This window comes from Argopecten irradians, chromosome 13, assembly GCF_041381155.1.
Source record: "Argopecten irradians isolate NY chromosome 13, Ai_NY, whole genome shotgun sequence".
In the NCBI taxonomy this organism is placed as follows: Eukaryota; Metazoa; Mollusca; class Bivalvia; order Pectinida; family Pectinidae; genus Argopecten; species Argopecten irradians.
Window position 1 is genome coordinate 13,737,894 of NC_091146.1, and position 16,960 is coordinate 13,754,853.

Genomic DNA, 16,960 nt, shown 5'->3' on the forward strand with positions numbered 1-16,960 from the left:
ACCTCCCTATGGGGTTTTAGTGTACAGGATGATACTAATTCTACTTAAAGTTCATTTGTATTAAACCCATCATGTAGCCACTTCTCCTTTCATTCCGTCATGATATATTTTCTGTTGACCGCTCGCATCAGTATGGGGTTCGTTTCTGGCTGGGGCAATGTCTTTGTCCCCTCTTTGTCCCCTCAATGTCTTTGTCCCCTCTTTGTCCGCTCAATGTCTTTGTCTCCTCTTTGTCCCCTCATTGTTTTTGTCCATTCTTTGTCCCCTCGATGTCTATGTCCCCTCTTTGTCCCCTCAATGTCTTTATCCCCTCTTTGTCCGCTCAATGTCTTTGTCTCCTCTTTGTCCGCTCAATGTCTTTGTCTCCTCTTTGTCCGCTCAATGTCTATGTCCCCTCTTTGTCCCCTCAATGTCTTTGTCCCCTCTTTGTCCGCTCAATGTCTTTGTCTCCTCTTTGTCCCCTCAATGTCTTTGTCCATTCTTTGTCCCCTCGATGTCTATGTCCCCTCTTTGTCCGCTCAATGTCTTTGTCTCCTCTTTGTCCCATCATTGTCTTTGTCCATTCTTTGTCCCCTCGATGTCTATGTCCCCTCTTTGTCCCCTCAATGTCTTTATCCCCTCTTTTTCCCCTCGATGTCTTTGTCCCCTCTTTGTCCCCTCAATGTCTTTATCCCCTCTTTTTCCCCTCGATGTCTATGTCCCCTCTTTGTCCCCTCAATGTCTTTGTCTCCTCTTTGTCCCCTCGATGTCTTTGTCCCCTCTTTGTCCCCTCAATGTCTTTGTCCCCTCTTTGTCCGCTCAATGTCTTTGTCTCCTCTTTGTCCCCTCATTGTCTTTGTCCATTCTTTGTCCCCTCGATGTCTATGTCCCCTCTTTGTCCACTCAATGTCTTTGTCTCCTCTTTGTCCCCTCATTGTCTTTGTCCATTCTTTGTCCCCTCGATGTCTTTGTCCCCTCTTTGTCCCCCCAATGTCTTTGTCCCCTCTTTGTCCGCTCAATGTCTTTGTCTCCTCTTTGTCCCCTCATTGTCTTTGTCCATTCTTTGTCCCCTCGATGTCTATGTCCCCTCTTTGTCCCCTCAATGTCTTTATCCCCTCTTTGTCCGCTCAATGTCTTTGTCTCCTCTTTGTCCCCTCAATGTCTTTGTCCCCTCTTTGTCCCCTCGATGTCTATGTCCCCTCTTTGTCCCCTCAATGTCTTTGTCCCCTCTTTGTCCGCTCAATGTCTTTGTCTCCTCTTTGTCCCCTCATTGTCTTTGTCCATTCTTTGTCCCCTCGATGTCTATGTCCCCTCTTTGTCCCCTCAATGTCTTTGTCCCCTCTTTTTCCCCTCGATGTCTTTGTCCCCTCTTTGTCCCCTCAATGTCTTTATCCCCTCGTGGATTCCCTCCACCGTAATCAACGACAGGTACCAGTGCATTTTAGGACGTTTTTGAATGATATAATATAAACTTTATTCATTTTAAATCAATTGCGACACAAGTTATACAAATTATGCATATCACTTCGATGGCCCAGATGAAAGCGCGTGAGGGGTCTTAGAGTGAGATGAAACCGCAGTGCCCTGAGAAACTAACGTGATCGGGTAGGTGACCCCTGACATATTCACGACCGTGCCGGGGATCGTACCCCAGACGATTGGGTGAAAGGCGAGTCGCTTAACCACTTCACCACCCGATCACCCAATGAGATTCAGTTGAGATTTGATGGTTATGTCCTTATTGGTGATTGTTGTCATGCACCAGGACCAGTTATCATTACAACAGTTGGTGTACCTTTGTACTATCACCGAGATTCCCATACCTGCGTTGTAATTTTACGTCAAAGATGACGTCTTTTTACCACATTAAATTTGTTGCCGTGGCAACATAGAACATTTTGTTCAGTTATTGAAAGTTCAATCGAAATATTGACGCTGGCTTGTTCTAAATAACAAAAAATACAAACCTATGAAAGTTGAATTATAAATCAATTTGATTTTTAAAACTACCTTCAGCCATACAATAACTACCGACCCACCGATCAATAACATGATATATAGTCATAATCAACTTCCTTCCATAGTCAGTTCTGAACGTTAAAGTTTGTAATGGCAATTGGTCATCATCAGGCATATCCAAAAGAAATCAAGCCTTCACACCAATAAGACCATAGACATGACTCTCTCTTTGTATATATAAACTGCATTCGGTTAGAATAAAATATTCAAGGAACTAAGTAGCGTATTAACAGTACAATACAATTACTACTTTCGTGTCGTGAAACGGTTAGGGGTATGACAATTTTATCATATTAAATACATAATAGGTTAAGTTAAAAAAATATTTGACATATGTTAAAAAGAAATTAACGTATGTCAAATCACTTTTTAACTTAAGCTATGAAGATTTCAACTTAGTTGGTAATTAAAACCTGGGTGATAGTTCACTTTTGTTAATATATTAAGTCTTTTCAACTTGATACGAAAAATAATGTTTTCTGGTGATAACATATTTAATGATAAAAATATATTTAAAATAAAGGTGACAAAGGTCTCATTTTCAGCTAAAGTCGAAAATCTTTCCGACTATATTAAAAAAAATTCATCTGAAATAGAAATATCTTTTTATCATAACTTGTCATCATGGGTTAAGCTTAGTGGTGAAAGGAGTAATACATTAACGTTTTTGCCTTTGTGTATAAACTTCAAATTGATACAGATGACAAAGCATTAATTTTATTCATAAACACTTTATTAAATGTAACATGTTCAAAATATACACATAATACACTATATGCAATTCCATTTAAACTTTTGATCGAAGAAGTCACTATGTATTAGCAAATTTTGTGTTGGAACAATCGACCGGAAGACATGATCCCGAACAGTACGCATGACAGAGAGGCCGAAGGCGGGAGTCCGCGCACACACCGATAGCACAGTCGATCACCTTGCAACGCTGAAGTTCAAAGGTCGATGGACATTGGCCACTAGGCGTCGCTGTTGTACTTGGTAGGACGGCTGTGGTAGCTGATATTAGAATACAGTTTTTTTTATTTATAATTAAAATATGTTTCTCAGCACACGAGGATTATGGAATAATTGTATACAATTGTGTCACTGACATCGACTTCAGTTAAAAAACAATATCACAATACATATTATCAATGAATTGTCTCCCTGACCACGATAGTATGTTCATGGCGACATTGCTACCTGTGACGTTACAATAGTGCTATTACACATAAGTCTTATAATATTTATGATATGACCGTAAGACATGGCTGAGCAGGCAATTATGTGATAAACGTAATTAAGTAAAAGCCCTTACTTTGGATTCCGGGAATACCTCCAGCTCCTGCTAATAACAGAGAGAGATAGGACAATACATATAAAAAAATATGTTCTAGAAATGTGTTTACAAATGATCCTAAACGACATGAAAAACAGAATTGTAATCAATATGTTATAGTCACTATCATCAGTTATCATCATTCAATAGGAACGCAATAGACTGTCTTGAGTTATATTTTTAGAAAGTAGGTCAGCAAATAGTGATGTGTAAAACAGTGTCAAAATAATTGAAAGTTATACGCTTTCAGTGTTTTTGTTTAATTTTCACTTTCCTGCTTTGTTAATTAATTATTGAAAGTAGGAATATAAATAATGACTATTTATTAATTAAGTGTATTGAATATGTGTGACTCGATGATAAAACAGTGCTAGCTTATTATGTAATTACGTAATTTACAAATGTAAGGTAATAATAGACGGGGGTAGAATAAGGTCAGACAGGTAAGGATAGTGTGTTAAATACGTATCAATGGTCAGAACGGTATGACCAATGCGTGTGACACGTTAATAAAGCATTGCTTTTATTATTATGTCATAATTAAACTATTATTTATGGACTACTTACAACATACTCCACACGACCTAGGACATATAAGGAAGCGCACGGTCCTGTCGTCACATGACAAAGGATCTGCACCAATCAGACTGGAGCATTGTGATGTGTCGTAATCATAACAGTACTGCAGTGGCGGGGGTAGAATCAGGTCATAGCCCAAGGCGCCTGGTCAGACAGGTTAGGGTAGTGTGTCAAAAATACATAGCAACATCATTTATTTTGTTACACCCATTTCTATTGGTTAAAAAGTTAGTGTGCATAGACTGAAATCATTGTACGTAGAGCATTATGACGCCAAACAGGAATAACGTTTTAAGGGACAGAGCTCCCAGTTACAGTTTTACTATGACGTCATACCTACCTGTACAACACAGCTCCCGGTAACAGTTTTACCATGCCGTCATACTTACCTCTACGACAGAGCTCCCAGTAGCAGTTTCATTATGACGTCATTCTTACCTGTATGACAGTGCTCCCATTTACAGTTTCACTATGACGTCATACTTACCTGTACGACACAGCTCCCGGTTGCAGTTCTGTGCAGTATGACAACACTGTCCACAGTATGACGAGGTGACCCGGGAGTCGGACTGAGTCAGCACGTGCCTCCGGCCCACTTGTGGTGCTACCAGGTACCCACAACTCTAAATTCAACATTTATATGTACAATATTTTAAGTACGAATTTACGACAAACCCTCATAAACATAATGTTACAAATACCTGTAAATGAATAACCAAGACAAGGTGATTTTACAGCATATCTATTTTGTATGAAATAGATGTCCATTTAAATTTCAGTTGTATTATTATTATTCATATGATGCTTCCTTACATTCCGAATCCCATTACCTTTTTGCCTTTGTCTCGTATTCACCATTAGATATTTACCGTTTTCTCAGCGCAGCCAAGTCGATATCTCTTTTCTTTGTTTGCATTATAGATTTCTTCTGTATAACATATCTTCAAAATAGAGCATAACTTTATCATATAACACTTCTTCAAAATATAATATAACTTTACCATAAAACACATCTTCAAAATATAACATAACTTTACCATATAACACATTTTCAAAATATGACATAACTTTACCATGTAACACATTTTCAAAACATAACATAACTTTACCATGTAACACATTTTCAAAATATAACATAACTTTACCATATAACATATCTTCAAAATATAACATAACTTTACCATATAACATATCTTCAAAATATAACATAACTTTACCATATAACATATCTTCAACATATAACATAACTTTACCATATAACACATTTTCAAAATATAACATAACTTTACCATATAACACATTTTCAAAATAGAATATATATTTATCATATAACACATCTTCAAAATATAACATATATTTACCATATAACACATCTTCAATATATAACATAACTTTACCATATAATATATCTTCAAAATGTAACATAACTTTACCATATAACATATCTTCAACATATGTCACGATAGCTTAAAAAACACCCAGCCCAAACGCATTAGACATCCTCAATACATACGGCGCTTAATTCTGTTAAATCATTAGAAGTATGGGGTAAAGACCTCGTGAAAGGTTTTGACTGTCAACACTCGACACTATTCTTGTGTTACCCGGGTTGTAGGCACCAGACATCTATCTGTTATAATGTCTAAGTCTGGTATAATGCCCAGAGTATCTCGGCCTAAAAACACCCTGCGTATTTTCTTTGCTACATACCTGGTCATCGTCACATAGAATATCACGTGTACACATGTGTGGATCTATGACGTCATCACATGCCAGGCATCGCTTACCCAACTCTGAATTAATAAAGAAAACATTTTTTTTATTCTTTTAATCATTGCCTCTTACAGTGCCATGTGAACTTATGGACAAAATCATTTCTAGAAGTTAAAAGGACGACAAAAATATGAATAATGAAAGCAGAGATTTAGATTCACAATATAATTCCCTGATTAAAGGTTAAAACAGAAGTGATATTACAAAATGAAATCAATAAGTAAACGTTATCAATAATGTTCATAACTTTAAACAAACAAATGTAGAAAGCATTATGCATATAACTATATTATCAGACATTTTCAAAGCGAAATTCTGAGAGCAATGTCCATACTTATCGGTACGTCACATGTTTGTATGTTACAGTAGTTCCCACTACAGCAGGATTTACACAGAGTAAAGTCAGACCTCTTCTTCTGGGAACAAGACTGTTTGGTGGCGAGAAGGATGCACATTTCTATATCAGTGAATTAGGAAATATATCATACACAAAGTGGAGTTAGATATCTTCATCTGGTGACAATGACGTGTGAAAATATGTGTTACAAGCATAACTAAATTCTATTCAAATGATAGCTGGTTTCAATTAGAAATAATAAATTCTTAAGACATGTAAGAAACAAAATTAAAATACCTTTCCCCAGCAATTATACATTACGGTATTTTCTGTGCAATTATGGTGCATAAAAGATTATTTATGAAATGGAATTAAAAATTAAACAAACATCGAACTACATGTATAACTTTTCCATGTTTCATTACATAACGATATCTATATGAATCCAGTCACATTTCTGGTTGTATATATCTATGATACGGGGCTCTAGGTCTGTTCGTCATTATATCCATGATACGGGGCATATGTCTGGTTGTCATTATATCCATGATACGGGGCCTCTGTCTGGTCGTCATTATATCCATGATATTGGCCCTATATCTGGTCGTCATTATATCCATGATACGGGCGTATGTCTGGTGTCAATATATCCATGATTACGGGGCCTTTATTTGGTCGTCAATATATCAATGATACGGGGCCCTATGTCTGATCGTCATTATATCCATGATACGGGCCCTGTGTCTGGTTGACATTATATCCATGATACGGGGCCCTATGTCTGGTCGTCATTATATCTATGGTACGGGGCCCTATGTCTGGTCGTCAGTATATCCATGATACGGGGCCTATATCTGGTCGTTATTATATCCAAGATAAGGGGGCCTATGTCTGGTCGTTAGTATATCTATGATACGTGTGCCTGTGTCTGGTCGTTATTATATCCAAGATAAGGGGGCCTATGTCTGGTCGTTAGTATATCTATGATACGGTGCCTGTGTCTGGTCGTCATTTTATCATGATATGGGGCTCTAGGTCTGTTCATTATTATATCCATGATACGGGGCCAGTGTCTGGTTATTATACGCACAGATGAGTCTTTACATCCTGATCTGAACATCTGAACACCACCGGAAGTGACGTAATGTTCACCATAACATTTCTAGAATAAAACAAATACGTCGCCAATTAAGTTTTCATTAAGTTATGTTGATAAATTAGTAATTAAGCGTATTTTTGATATAATAGTATAGTGTATAGTGTACAGTGTTAAACTATTTGCTACATCTGATTATCTCTCACTTATAACATACTTGGTTTCCTAGATGGTCCACTAATATTCGATCTCATTATGCTACAATCTCTTACTGATAATTAACTATTTTCCTAGAAAGCTAGGAGTTTTAAACATTTGGTGAGTTGTAACTGTTGTGAGTTTGAACACCCCGGTCAATCATATCCATATATGAAATCTGAATCAGATGTCAGATGTCAATTGATAGACTTGACTTACAATGAATATAAGTTATTAACATATTTATATAAATCATATATATCAATGTAATAATAATATACAGTATAAATTACTATAAAATATAATGTAGTTCATTTCCAATTTTTCATGAACTAATTTTTAAAATCAGTAATTCATAAATACCCAATCAGGATAAAACTCCATATGTCTACCACTTGTTTGCTATCAACGTTGGTTGTTTATTTGTAATATTGTAACAACTAATAATTAATTTTCTCTTTGTTTCTGGCTTTCTGATTGGCCTATTCAATTTTTTCATTCCACGATGAAAAAAATCCGAAAATGACGGGGAAACCCGACGTTATCGTGACGTCACAATAGAAACATTGACGTTACGTATCGATTCGGAAAAAAATAATCCCTTGGAAAAAATCAATGGAATCGTACGTTTAAACGTATATCATTTTATAAAGTAGCCTGGAAAATTAATTATAAGCAATGAAGTCACTATTTTTTAAATTCCATCGGGTTATGAAATAAATTTTGTCTGCAAACTTTTTTGAGAATCCACTACGCGGTTTCACACAGTTTGCAAACAAAATTTCTTTCATTCCCCGATGAAATTAAAAATAGTGACTTCAATGCTTAAATAACGTACCTCGTGTGGTCCACACTGTACAATGGCGTTACAGTCTCGCTGTCTGGGGATCCGATCACAGCTGTAGCATAAAGGACCATCTAAGGGAGGATAAATGTATAGTTAGAGATAGTGACAGATCTAATTAAGGAGTCCCATCTTACAGATATAGTAAATTATCAGTTAGTGATGATGTCGTAACCAGATCGAATAATAGATGATCATCTTTAGGGAAATAGTAAATTATGAATTAGAGATGGTGTAATTATCGGGTCAAATAATAGATGATCATCTTTAGGAAAATAGTAAATTATGAATTAGAGATGGTGTAATAATCGGGTCAAATAAAAGAGGATCATCTTTAAGGAAAAAGCAAATTATGAATTACAGATGGTGTAATAATCGGGTCGAATAATAGATGATAATCTTTAGGGAAATAGTAAATAATGATTTAGAAATGGTGTGATAATCGGGTCGAATAATATAGGACCAGGCATCTAGAGAAATAGTAAATTATCACTGAGATATGACGTCATCATCTGATTCAATTATAGAGGCCTATCTAAGGGAAATAGTTTATTATCAGTAAGTTAGATAATCAGGTCAAAAATTATATTAATACTAGTAGAAGAAAAAAAGATCTCAAAGATGGAAATGCTTGGGGATTATACTTACCGTTTGCCACTGCACATATACTAAATATAGACGCCAGTCCTGTAAATAAACAATATCGTGGCATTAAGACAGGAAGGGCATGTTGAGACAGTTCTAAGACAATGACAGACGTTTTCATACAATGAAAATCTACTTCGATACATTGCATAATTCATAGACAGAAATTTGTTCGCCAAATATGCTTATTAAATAAGCGGAGAAATACTTTGGGATGAACAGGCATATTCGTGCAGCGGTTTTTTTTCTTTTTCACGAACACCGACTTATTCCTACACACTTAACTTACTCATACAATGAAAGCTACTTTGACACACACCTTTGCCCTGACAAATAACATTAACGACTATACACTAAGCGGTGCAGTGGAACAAACCCATGTAGTTATGGAACACTTACTGATACAGTTTATATCTGGGAGTGTACGTTATGTTTGGCAAGCTCCTTTATCATATTAGGTCACATTATTGAATGACGTTACGGTTTCAAGATAATATGATAGTCATGTGACATAATGGGAAAGCATAGAATATTATATTTACCTTGGATAAAGAGTAAGTTAACGATTTCCATAGCGACAGGGGCTAATATCCTTATTCAGTTACACGTAAATACATATAAACATGAACGAGTCCGAATTCCTTATCACAGTTATAAGGTCAGCTAGAGAGTCCAGACCAAGTACAGACTATTGCTCAATTCAACAGGCAGATATCATATGCTGAATTTAAAGATCCTATATGGAACAAAGGAAGGCGGTGGTTTCTTTGTTTGGTTTGTAACAGCAGAGCAGAAAATTTAGCGGCCAGACCGGTGTTCGAACTAGGGACCCCCGAACACTAGTCGAATGGACTGAGCTGGTCACCGATAATCGACCCAGTCCAATTATAATACATTCCTTTCTCCAAGTTTTTACACAAAAAAGCACATAGAAATAACCAGTTAGAATATCCACACACTAAGCGTACCACAAAGCGGCAAGCTCGCCAATTTTATAACAGGAGAGGAGAAAATGGGTTCCAACCCTGCACCTCCAAACACTAGTCGGATGTTCTACCGATTGAGTTAACTGACTATCGATGATCCGATTTCGCTGCATACGTACGTCAGGATATTTCTTTGAATGAATGGAAAATCAAGTCACACACAACGAATCGCCTAGTTTATATATAAAGCTTTTAGCGCTATCGGTTGGTTTTGGTTGTGATCTACGGGTAGTGTCGGGTGATATGCAAGATTATTTCTTGGAATGTTAACGGTGGTCTGGACAATAAAATGAAAATTCCAGAATTTAAAAATTAAAAATACTTACCTATGCCATTATATATTTTGACCGACTGTTGGATCCCAAATAATTACACGTTAGATGTTGACCAATTCACATCCATTGTTATACCACAACGATTGACTTGTTGGGCTCAAGGAGATGGAGTTGTTCTTCTTATTCGTAAGCAAATATCCGATTATGTATCTGTTGGTAACTCATATTTTGATACTATCGTTCCCTTGAATATTAGTAAGAGGCTACTTTACACTGATGAAGATATTATGCTTATTTTTACATATATACCCACAGGTTCTTCTCAATATCACACATACTATAATTGTGATGCATTTAAGGAGTTAGAATCGTTGATTTTGGAGGCCTATGTTTCCAAGTAAGTAATGTTGTAAGGAGACTTAAATAGTCGAACTCGTAATATGGATGATTTTATTAATTATGATTCTATTTATGGAAGTTTCCGAAATCACCTTGAATCTATATTTAATAAAATATGCGATAATGTTGACAAAAATATCCCCCTTAGATAAAACCCTGATACAGGTATGATTATGGTTCAATATTAATTAAGTTGTGTAAGTCTACCTGTCTTCGTATTAGAAACAGCAGGGACAATGATGGTATTTCCAATGATTTCACTTTTGTGGTCTTAATAGTATGAGTGTGATTTATTATTTACTGAATTTTGCAATTTTACAGAATATTCAGATCATGCTCCTCTAACACGTGCAACTTTTTACTGAAAAATTTGTATATTAAATAACTCGACAAAAGAAGATGAGGTGAATCGTAATAAGAAACCTAATTTCAGATGGAATGATATATTATATAATATATTATGATATAATATATCAAGTATCAGTTCATAGAATCTTGAAACGTCAACTCTTATCAGCATAAAGATCATGTCCTTATTAGTGGTAATTTGAACCAGGAATCTATTGATGTAAGTGTCAATCGATTCACCGTTGAAATTCAAAATATTATGGAGCCTTTCTTTAACAAACATGTATCTACTGATTTTTTTATAATTTACACAGGGCGGGCCGAGCTCAGTATCAAAATGGTCCATCGTCTGAAGACAAGCCATGGTTTAATGACGAAATTAAATGTTAACGTAGGCAATATAAGTGCTCTTAGTATCCTTAACAAAAATAAAAATGCAAAAACGCACGCTGAGTTCAATGCTAAGAAAAGGCGTTAAAAATTTTTGATAAAAAGAACAAAAGACAATACATGTTGCACGAGAGTGATAGGTTAGAATGTCATCATAACCATAACCCTAAATATTTTTACAAAACAGGTATTTTTCTATTAATGAAATACAATCTGCAATTGATAATTTTAAACGTGGAAATCACACGGTCTGGACTGTTTGATAAATGAATGTTTCATCGAAGGTAAAGTGTTTTTATTGCCTATGTTGCATACATTATTTAATAACATTTTAAACTCTGGTTGTTTTCTGACTGAATGGTGTACTGCAGTTACTGTACCTGTTCATAAGAAAGTGGATCGAACTGACCCTAACAATTATCGGGGCATTAGCCTAATCAGCTGTTTATGTAAATGGATTTATCTGAATTCTAAATAAAAGATTATTAGATGTCTGTTACAGACATGACATTTTAACGGACGCTCAATTTAGATTCAGGCCTGGGGTTAGTATAATTGATGCTATTTTCGCTTTACAAACTATAATTGCAAAAACTCTGTATAAAAGAAAACGTCTTTATGTTGTTTTGTAGATTTTCGTAAAGCTTTTGTCTATTAGATAGAGCAAGTCTTGGTACAAGCTGTCCAAAATAGGTATTCAGGGAAAGTTTTTGACAACGGTCAAATCTCTTTATAATAAATCTTGTCTTTTAGTAACAGAAAATTTTGGTGCTCCTAGTTGCAAGGGAAATTTTGTCCGCCTCTGCTTTTTTTGAGAATAGCTTTAATGAAAATGGTGCTCCTATTACCTTTAGTTTTTTCCTCTTCTGGTACGCTTACGATCTGTATTGTTTTTCTGAATCAGTTGAAGGTCTGCAATGGCTTTTAAAAAGTTTGAATAAATATGCAGATAAATGGAACCTAACAGGAAATACAGAAAAAAAACCAAAATTGTGTCGTTTTTCGTAATGCAAACGAAATTTGGACTTTCAATGGGGAACTGTTTCTGTAGTTGATCAATTTTGTTATTGAGGCGCCCTCTTCCGATTCAACAATAAACCTAGTTTTATGTCTAAATATGTAGCTGAATAGGGACGAAAAGCTTTATTTGCTCTTTGCTCCGAATGTAATAATATTAGTTTGAATATCAAAACTATGTTGCACCTTTTTGATTCATATGTTTGTAGTGTTCTTTTCTATGCATGTGAAATATGGGGAATTAATAAATCGGTTGAGGTAGAAAAAATTCATTTGGAATTTTGCAAAAATTTACTTGGTGTAAAGAAATCCACATGTACCGCTATGGTATACATTGAACTTGGTCGTCAACCGCTAGCTAATGTTGGTTAAAATTATTAAGATCAGATAATATTGTATCTTATCTGAGGTATAAAACTTTCTTTAAATTGAAACGCAGAAGGAGCATCCTAAGCAAAATTGGTTAGTATTTCTAAAGCGTAAATTATTTGAGCTAGGTTTTGGGTATGTTTGGACGAGACAGACTTCCAGCAATATCTATCTTTAGCCTCTAATTAAACAAAGGATTGAAGATCAGGCCAATCAAAATTTATTTAATTTGATACAAGTCTCTAGTATATGTTATCTTTATATGCATATGGTTGATAAAGTGACTTTGCAATTCTATTTGACTAAATCATTACCAAATCAACAAAGAATCATGATTACGAAATTTCGTCTTTTTGCACATAATTTAGATATAGAATCCGGAGATAAAGGAATGTAGAAAGGTTTTACAGATCGTAACCATGCACATTCATTCTACCAGGTGGCGCTTGTCGTATAGCATCCCTTTGTGCGGTTGAACGCCCCAAAAAGCACCTATTGTCACAATACACGCATCAATCCCCAACAAATATTTGGATATCATTCCAAGACTTATAAAACGTTTTATAAATTGAAGTAATTATATAATACAATAAACAGAATTTTCATAAATACGACCAATTTGTGAATGGTCCACTCGTCGATCCAATCGGTCAGAATAGCTTTGAAGGAAGGCGGCCCACAAGTCCCGAAATCTCGTCTGCCGTGGAAATATACTGGGAACCTGTCAAATACCACCAATTTCCAAGACTCTCTTGTGGTCGTTCTTCATAATATATTTAAAAACCAAAGATACATTGTGCTTAGAATTACTTAAATTTGTATTGTGTAGAATCTTATTTTGTCAACTTTTATCGTTTGTTCGCTAGATTGAATTAAACAGAAACTATCGATGAAAATGTTGATTTTTGCATGTTTGACCCAAAATTTCTCCCTCGAATGACTTTTCGTAATTATGAAAACTATGTCAAAACCTAGATCACGCCAAGATTTATCTGCATGCAACATTCCAGCAAATTCGTACCTACCGTTTCCTTATTACCGAAATCGCGGTTATGAGGGTGTTGATCATTACAAACATTGTGTTGTGTGTTGCTAACCGAATTAATTGTGGTGCATTTATTACAATACCCTAAGCTCATTATCTCTGAACCGTAGTCGACACTACCCGTAAATCACGACCAAAACCAACCGATAGAGCTAGCTAAAAGCTAGGCGATTTGTTGGGTGGGACTTGATTCTTCATTCATTCAAAGCAATATCCAGACGTATTATTAAAAAAATGGCTGCACAAATCCTTTAAATTAGCCGTGTAAACATCTCGTTCAAGAACGATAACTCGCCCTTTCTCTTCATTTAACATGGGTATAAAAACTGTCTCACTCTATCACTTTACCACTCTGGTACCAATTCAATTAACACCTCTAATCACCTGTGTCAAATGGGCTAATGAACGGGCCACTGTTCTGGTAAAGGTTACGTTGTACACATCGTACCAGTCATCGAAACGAAAGTCTTAAATATTATTGTATCCATACTTTGTAACACGAAGAAAATGTTTAGAAAGAAATCTAGCTGTATTTATTTTTTAATTCTGATAAATATCAGCAACATGGTGAGTGGTCCTCACTTGTCTATTTTGGTCTTGCGTTGCAGTATGTTAATAAGTAAAAAAAAGGCCGTATCCCGGAAATGATCAATAAATTGTTTATAAATATATACCTGTTGATTTCTAATACTTGTTTACATTTAAGGAAGTGTTACTTACTTGTTACGTGATTGAATCGTTGTTTAGCATTAATACAATTTATAAGTATACACCGGGCAAACATAATGAATATTCATAATTAAACAATTATCACTGTTCAATGCGAGATCAGCAGCGGGGATTGCGGCCTACCATAATTCTCCTAATACAGATAATGTAGATAAACGATCCAGGTTAATAACCACCTGATAAGGTAAAAGTTAGAAGGAGTGGTAGTGGTCATGTATTATATATAGCCAAACAGTTATAAGTGCTGTTAAATAAACATTCCAACTGGGATTTGTAATTGGCAGTATACCTTTATTTCGATATAAAATATTTGAAACCTGAGCCACAAAAATACTTCGTATAAAATGCTCTTGCACAAAAATGTTCTTTAACATATCAGAAACTGAATGATGCCACCGCGGCATCTTTGTGGGAATGTGAAACAAATAAGATGTTTAATTATCGTATAAAATTGAATGTAGGATGGCTAGCTATGTTTTTAACCAGTGTGTATAGTACTGAGATGCAAGAGGATAATATGGGGCGATGTTGTTGATTAAACAATTAGTTATTTGACGAAACATTTCTTTTCACTTTGAAATGTGATATTTTATAATTTAACGATATCATTAGCAAAAGAAATACCAAATATAAACTGTGAAGGAAGATGCAACTTACCTTTAATGATGGCACATTCATATAAAACAGTTATAAAGGTATTATAATTATTATATGTTAATTTTGGTATTTATCGATGTGCATGTTAAATCAGTTTTTTCCTCAACAACTATCATGATTAAATGCTAACAAATCGGCTTATATTATTTCCATTTTTTACGCACTATATTGGTTATATTTGATTTAGTTTGCTAAAATGTTGAGAACTCATAACTTAAAGAATAAACAAGTTTTCAAAACTAATTTATCAAATATATCAATTCATAAAAAATATATCAAACTATTGCGGTTTTTTTTTTTATTTTTTTTTATTTTTTGCATACCGACTCAGCAGGCTATTATTTTTTTTTTTTTTCATACCGACTCAGCAGGCTATGTTAGGTGTTTAGTATTAGGTTTTTTCCTTCTGTTTGTGTGATAGTAATGCAATCCATATAGATTATTAAAACGTATTTACATCAATAACATTCTTATTTCCTAGGGGAGAAATGTTGTTATTGTAATCAACCTTAGAAAACACTTTTTAATCAATATTTATATTGGACATTTCAATAAAAAATATTCAAAGTTGGATTGCATTACCCAAAGACATTTTTAATAATACGATTTAATAAATGCAGTTGAACAAACCCTTTTGTTGATAAAAGGAGTGGGACGACTGGTTTTCCCGTTGTCAGTACGATGTGACGAGGTTAGATGTGCTTTTTGGTATTCCATGAAAGGACTATATGCACTATGGGCCGTTTTTGGCCCCATCAGAGATATAGATAATATTTACACAAAATACAAAGTTGGTATCCACATTTAGAAAAATAAAGTTTATTATGTGATCAAACATGTTGTTGCTTAGCAACAGTCCTTAGCAACCACACATATAAAAGTAACATTTCATCATAATTTTTTAGAACATTCTTACAGGAAATCATGTAGAAATAAAGCATTTGATTATATAGTCATTTTTTTTCATTAATATAAAATTCTAAGATAATATGTAAGTTCACGTTTCCTTATATTACCTTTACTATACAGATATCCCATAGCAACGGCCTATGGGTAATTACTTTCCCATTTCTCAACAGATTTTCAACTAAGTTTTTTTCTCCTGTATACTTTTTAAAAATTATGTCACTGTTTAGACACCTGCACCATTTACATATTATGACTACATGTCAACACACGATCTCATAATGACAAAATATGTTATCAAACATGTTGTTACTTAGCAACTGTCCTTAGCAACCATACCTATAAAACAACATTTCATCATGAAATCATTGAAAATTCTTACATGAGGCATGTTACAAATAAAGCATTTGTGATTTTTTCATTATATATTATCCCAGAAAAATTTCGTGAATTCAAGTTAGCGTACACTATTTGTTAATATAGAAATATTCCATAGCAACCAATGTAAAGTTGATTAATTTCACTTTTCTCAACAGATTTCCCTTTAGATTTTTAAATCATATGTACCCTTTTTCAAAAATCATATAACTGTTTGGACACCTGCACCATTTACAAAATAATTATGACTACAATTATGACGACGTCGTGATCGCCACTGACAGGTGTTGTATGAAGCCAGAAAATGAAATATATTGGCTAATATTTTATGCGAATGTAGATAAATACTTACACATTAAGTATGTCTCCATCTTTCCATTTCTTTAACATCTGCAAACTTACAAAGTGTTCGTATTATGGCGATCTATAAACTGTAAACAACTGTAAACAAAGCGCTCTGACAGCGATCTCTGACAGCTGACATGACAGCTACCGAAGTCTCGGAGCAGACCGGTGCATTCGATACGTATGCATGTCGTGCGGGATGTGGTTCAATATTGGCGATATTTCCAACCTATTTTTTTCTTTTTAAACATAGAACGCAGCATAACACCATCAAACTATTTTAACAGTGTGAACTTTAAAGCATATACGATTT

The 16,960-nt window shown here is 34.8% G+C and overlaps 1 protein-coding gene across 5 annotated transcripts; it reads right to left on the reverse strand.

Moving 5' to 3' along the window:
* Positions 1 to 2,713: 2,713 nt before the first annotated feature.
* On the reverse strand, positions 2,714 to 16,805 carry LOC138306308 (uncharacterized). Of its 5 annotated transcripts, none has more exons than XM_069246736.1 (11): positions 16,655 to 16,805; positions 8,807 to 8,845; positions 8,153 to 8,232; positions 7,111 to 7,182; positions 6,018 to 6,111; positions 5,621 to 5,703; positions 4,780 to 4,851; positions 4,398 to 4,533; positions 3,899 to 4,054; positions 3,311 to 3,340; positions 2,714 to 3,009 (listed from the first exon to the last, which is right to left on the reverse strand). In XM_069246736.1, the coding sequence occupies exons 4-11, from the start codon at positions 7,138 to 7,140 to the stop codon at positions 2,810 to 2,812; spliced, it is 801 nt and encodes a 266-aa protein (XP_069102837.1). In that variant the 5' UTR covers positions 7,141 to 7,182; positions 8,153 to 8,232; positions 8,807 to 8,845; positions 16,655 to 16,805; the 3' UTR covers positions 2,714 to 2,809. The 5 variants fall into 5 exon arrangements, with proteins under 5 accessions (XP_069102837.1, XP_069102840.1, XP_069102836.1 ...); XM_069246739.1 differs by having other exon boundaries at positions 6,018 to 6,140; positions 16,655 to 16,804; XM_069246735.1 differs by lacking the exon at positions 16,655 to 16,805 and adding an exon at positions 9,346 to 9,485.
* Positions 16,806 to 16,960: the final 155 nt, after the last annotated feature.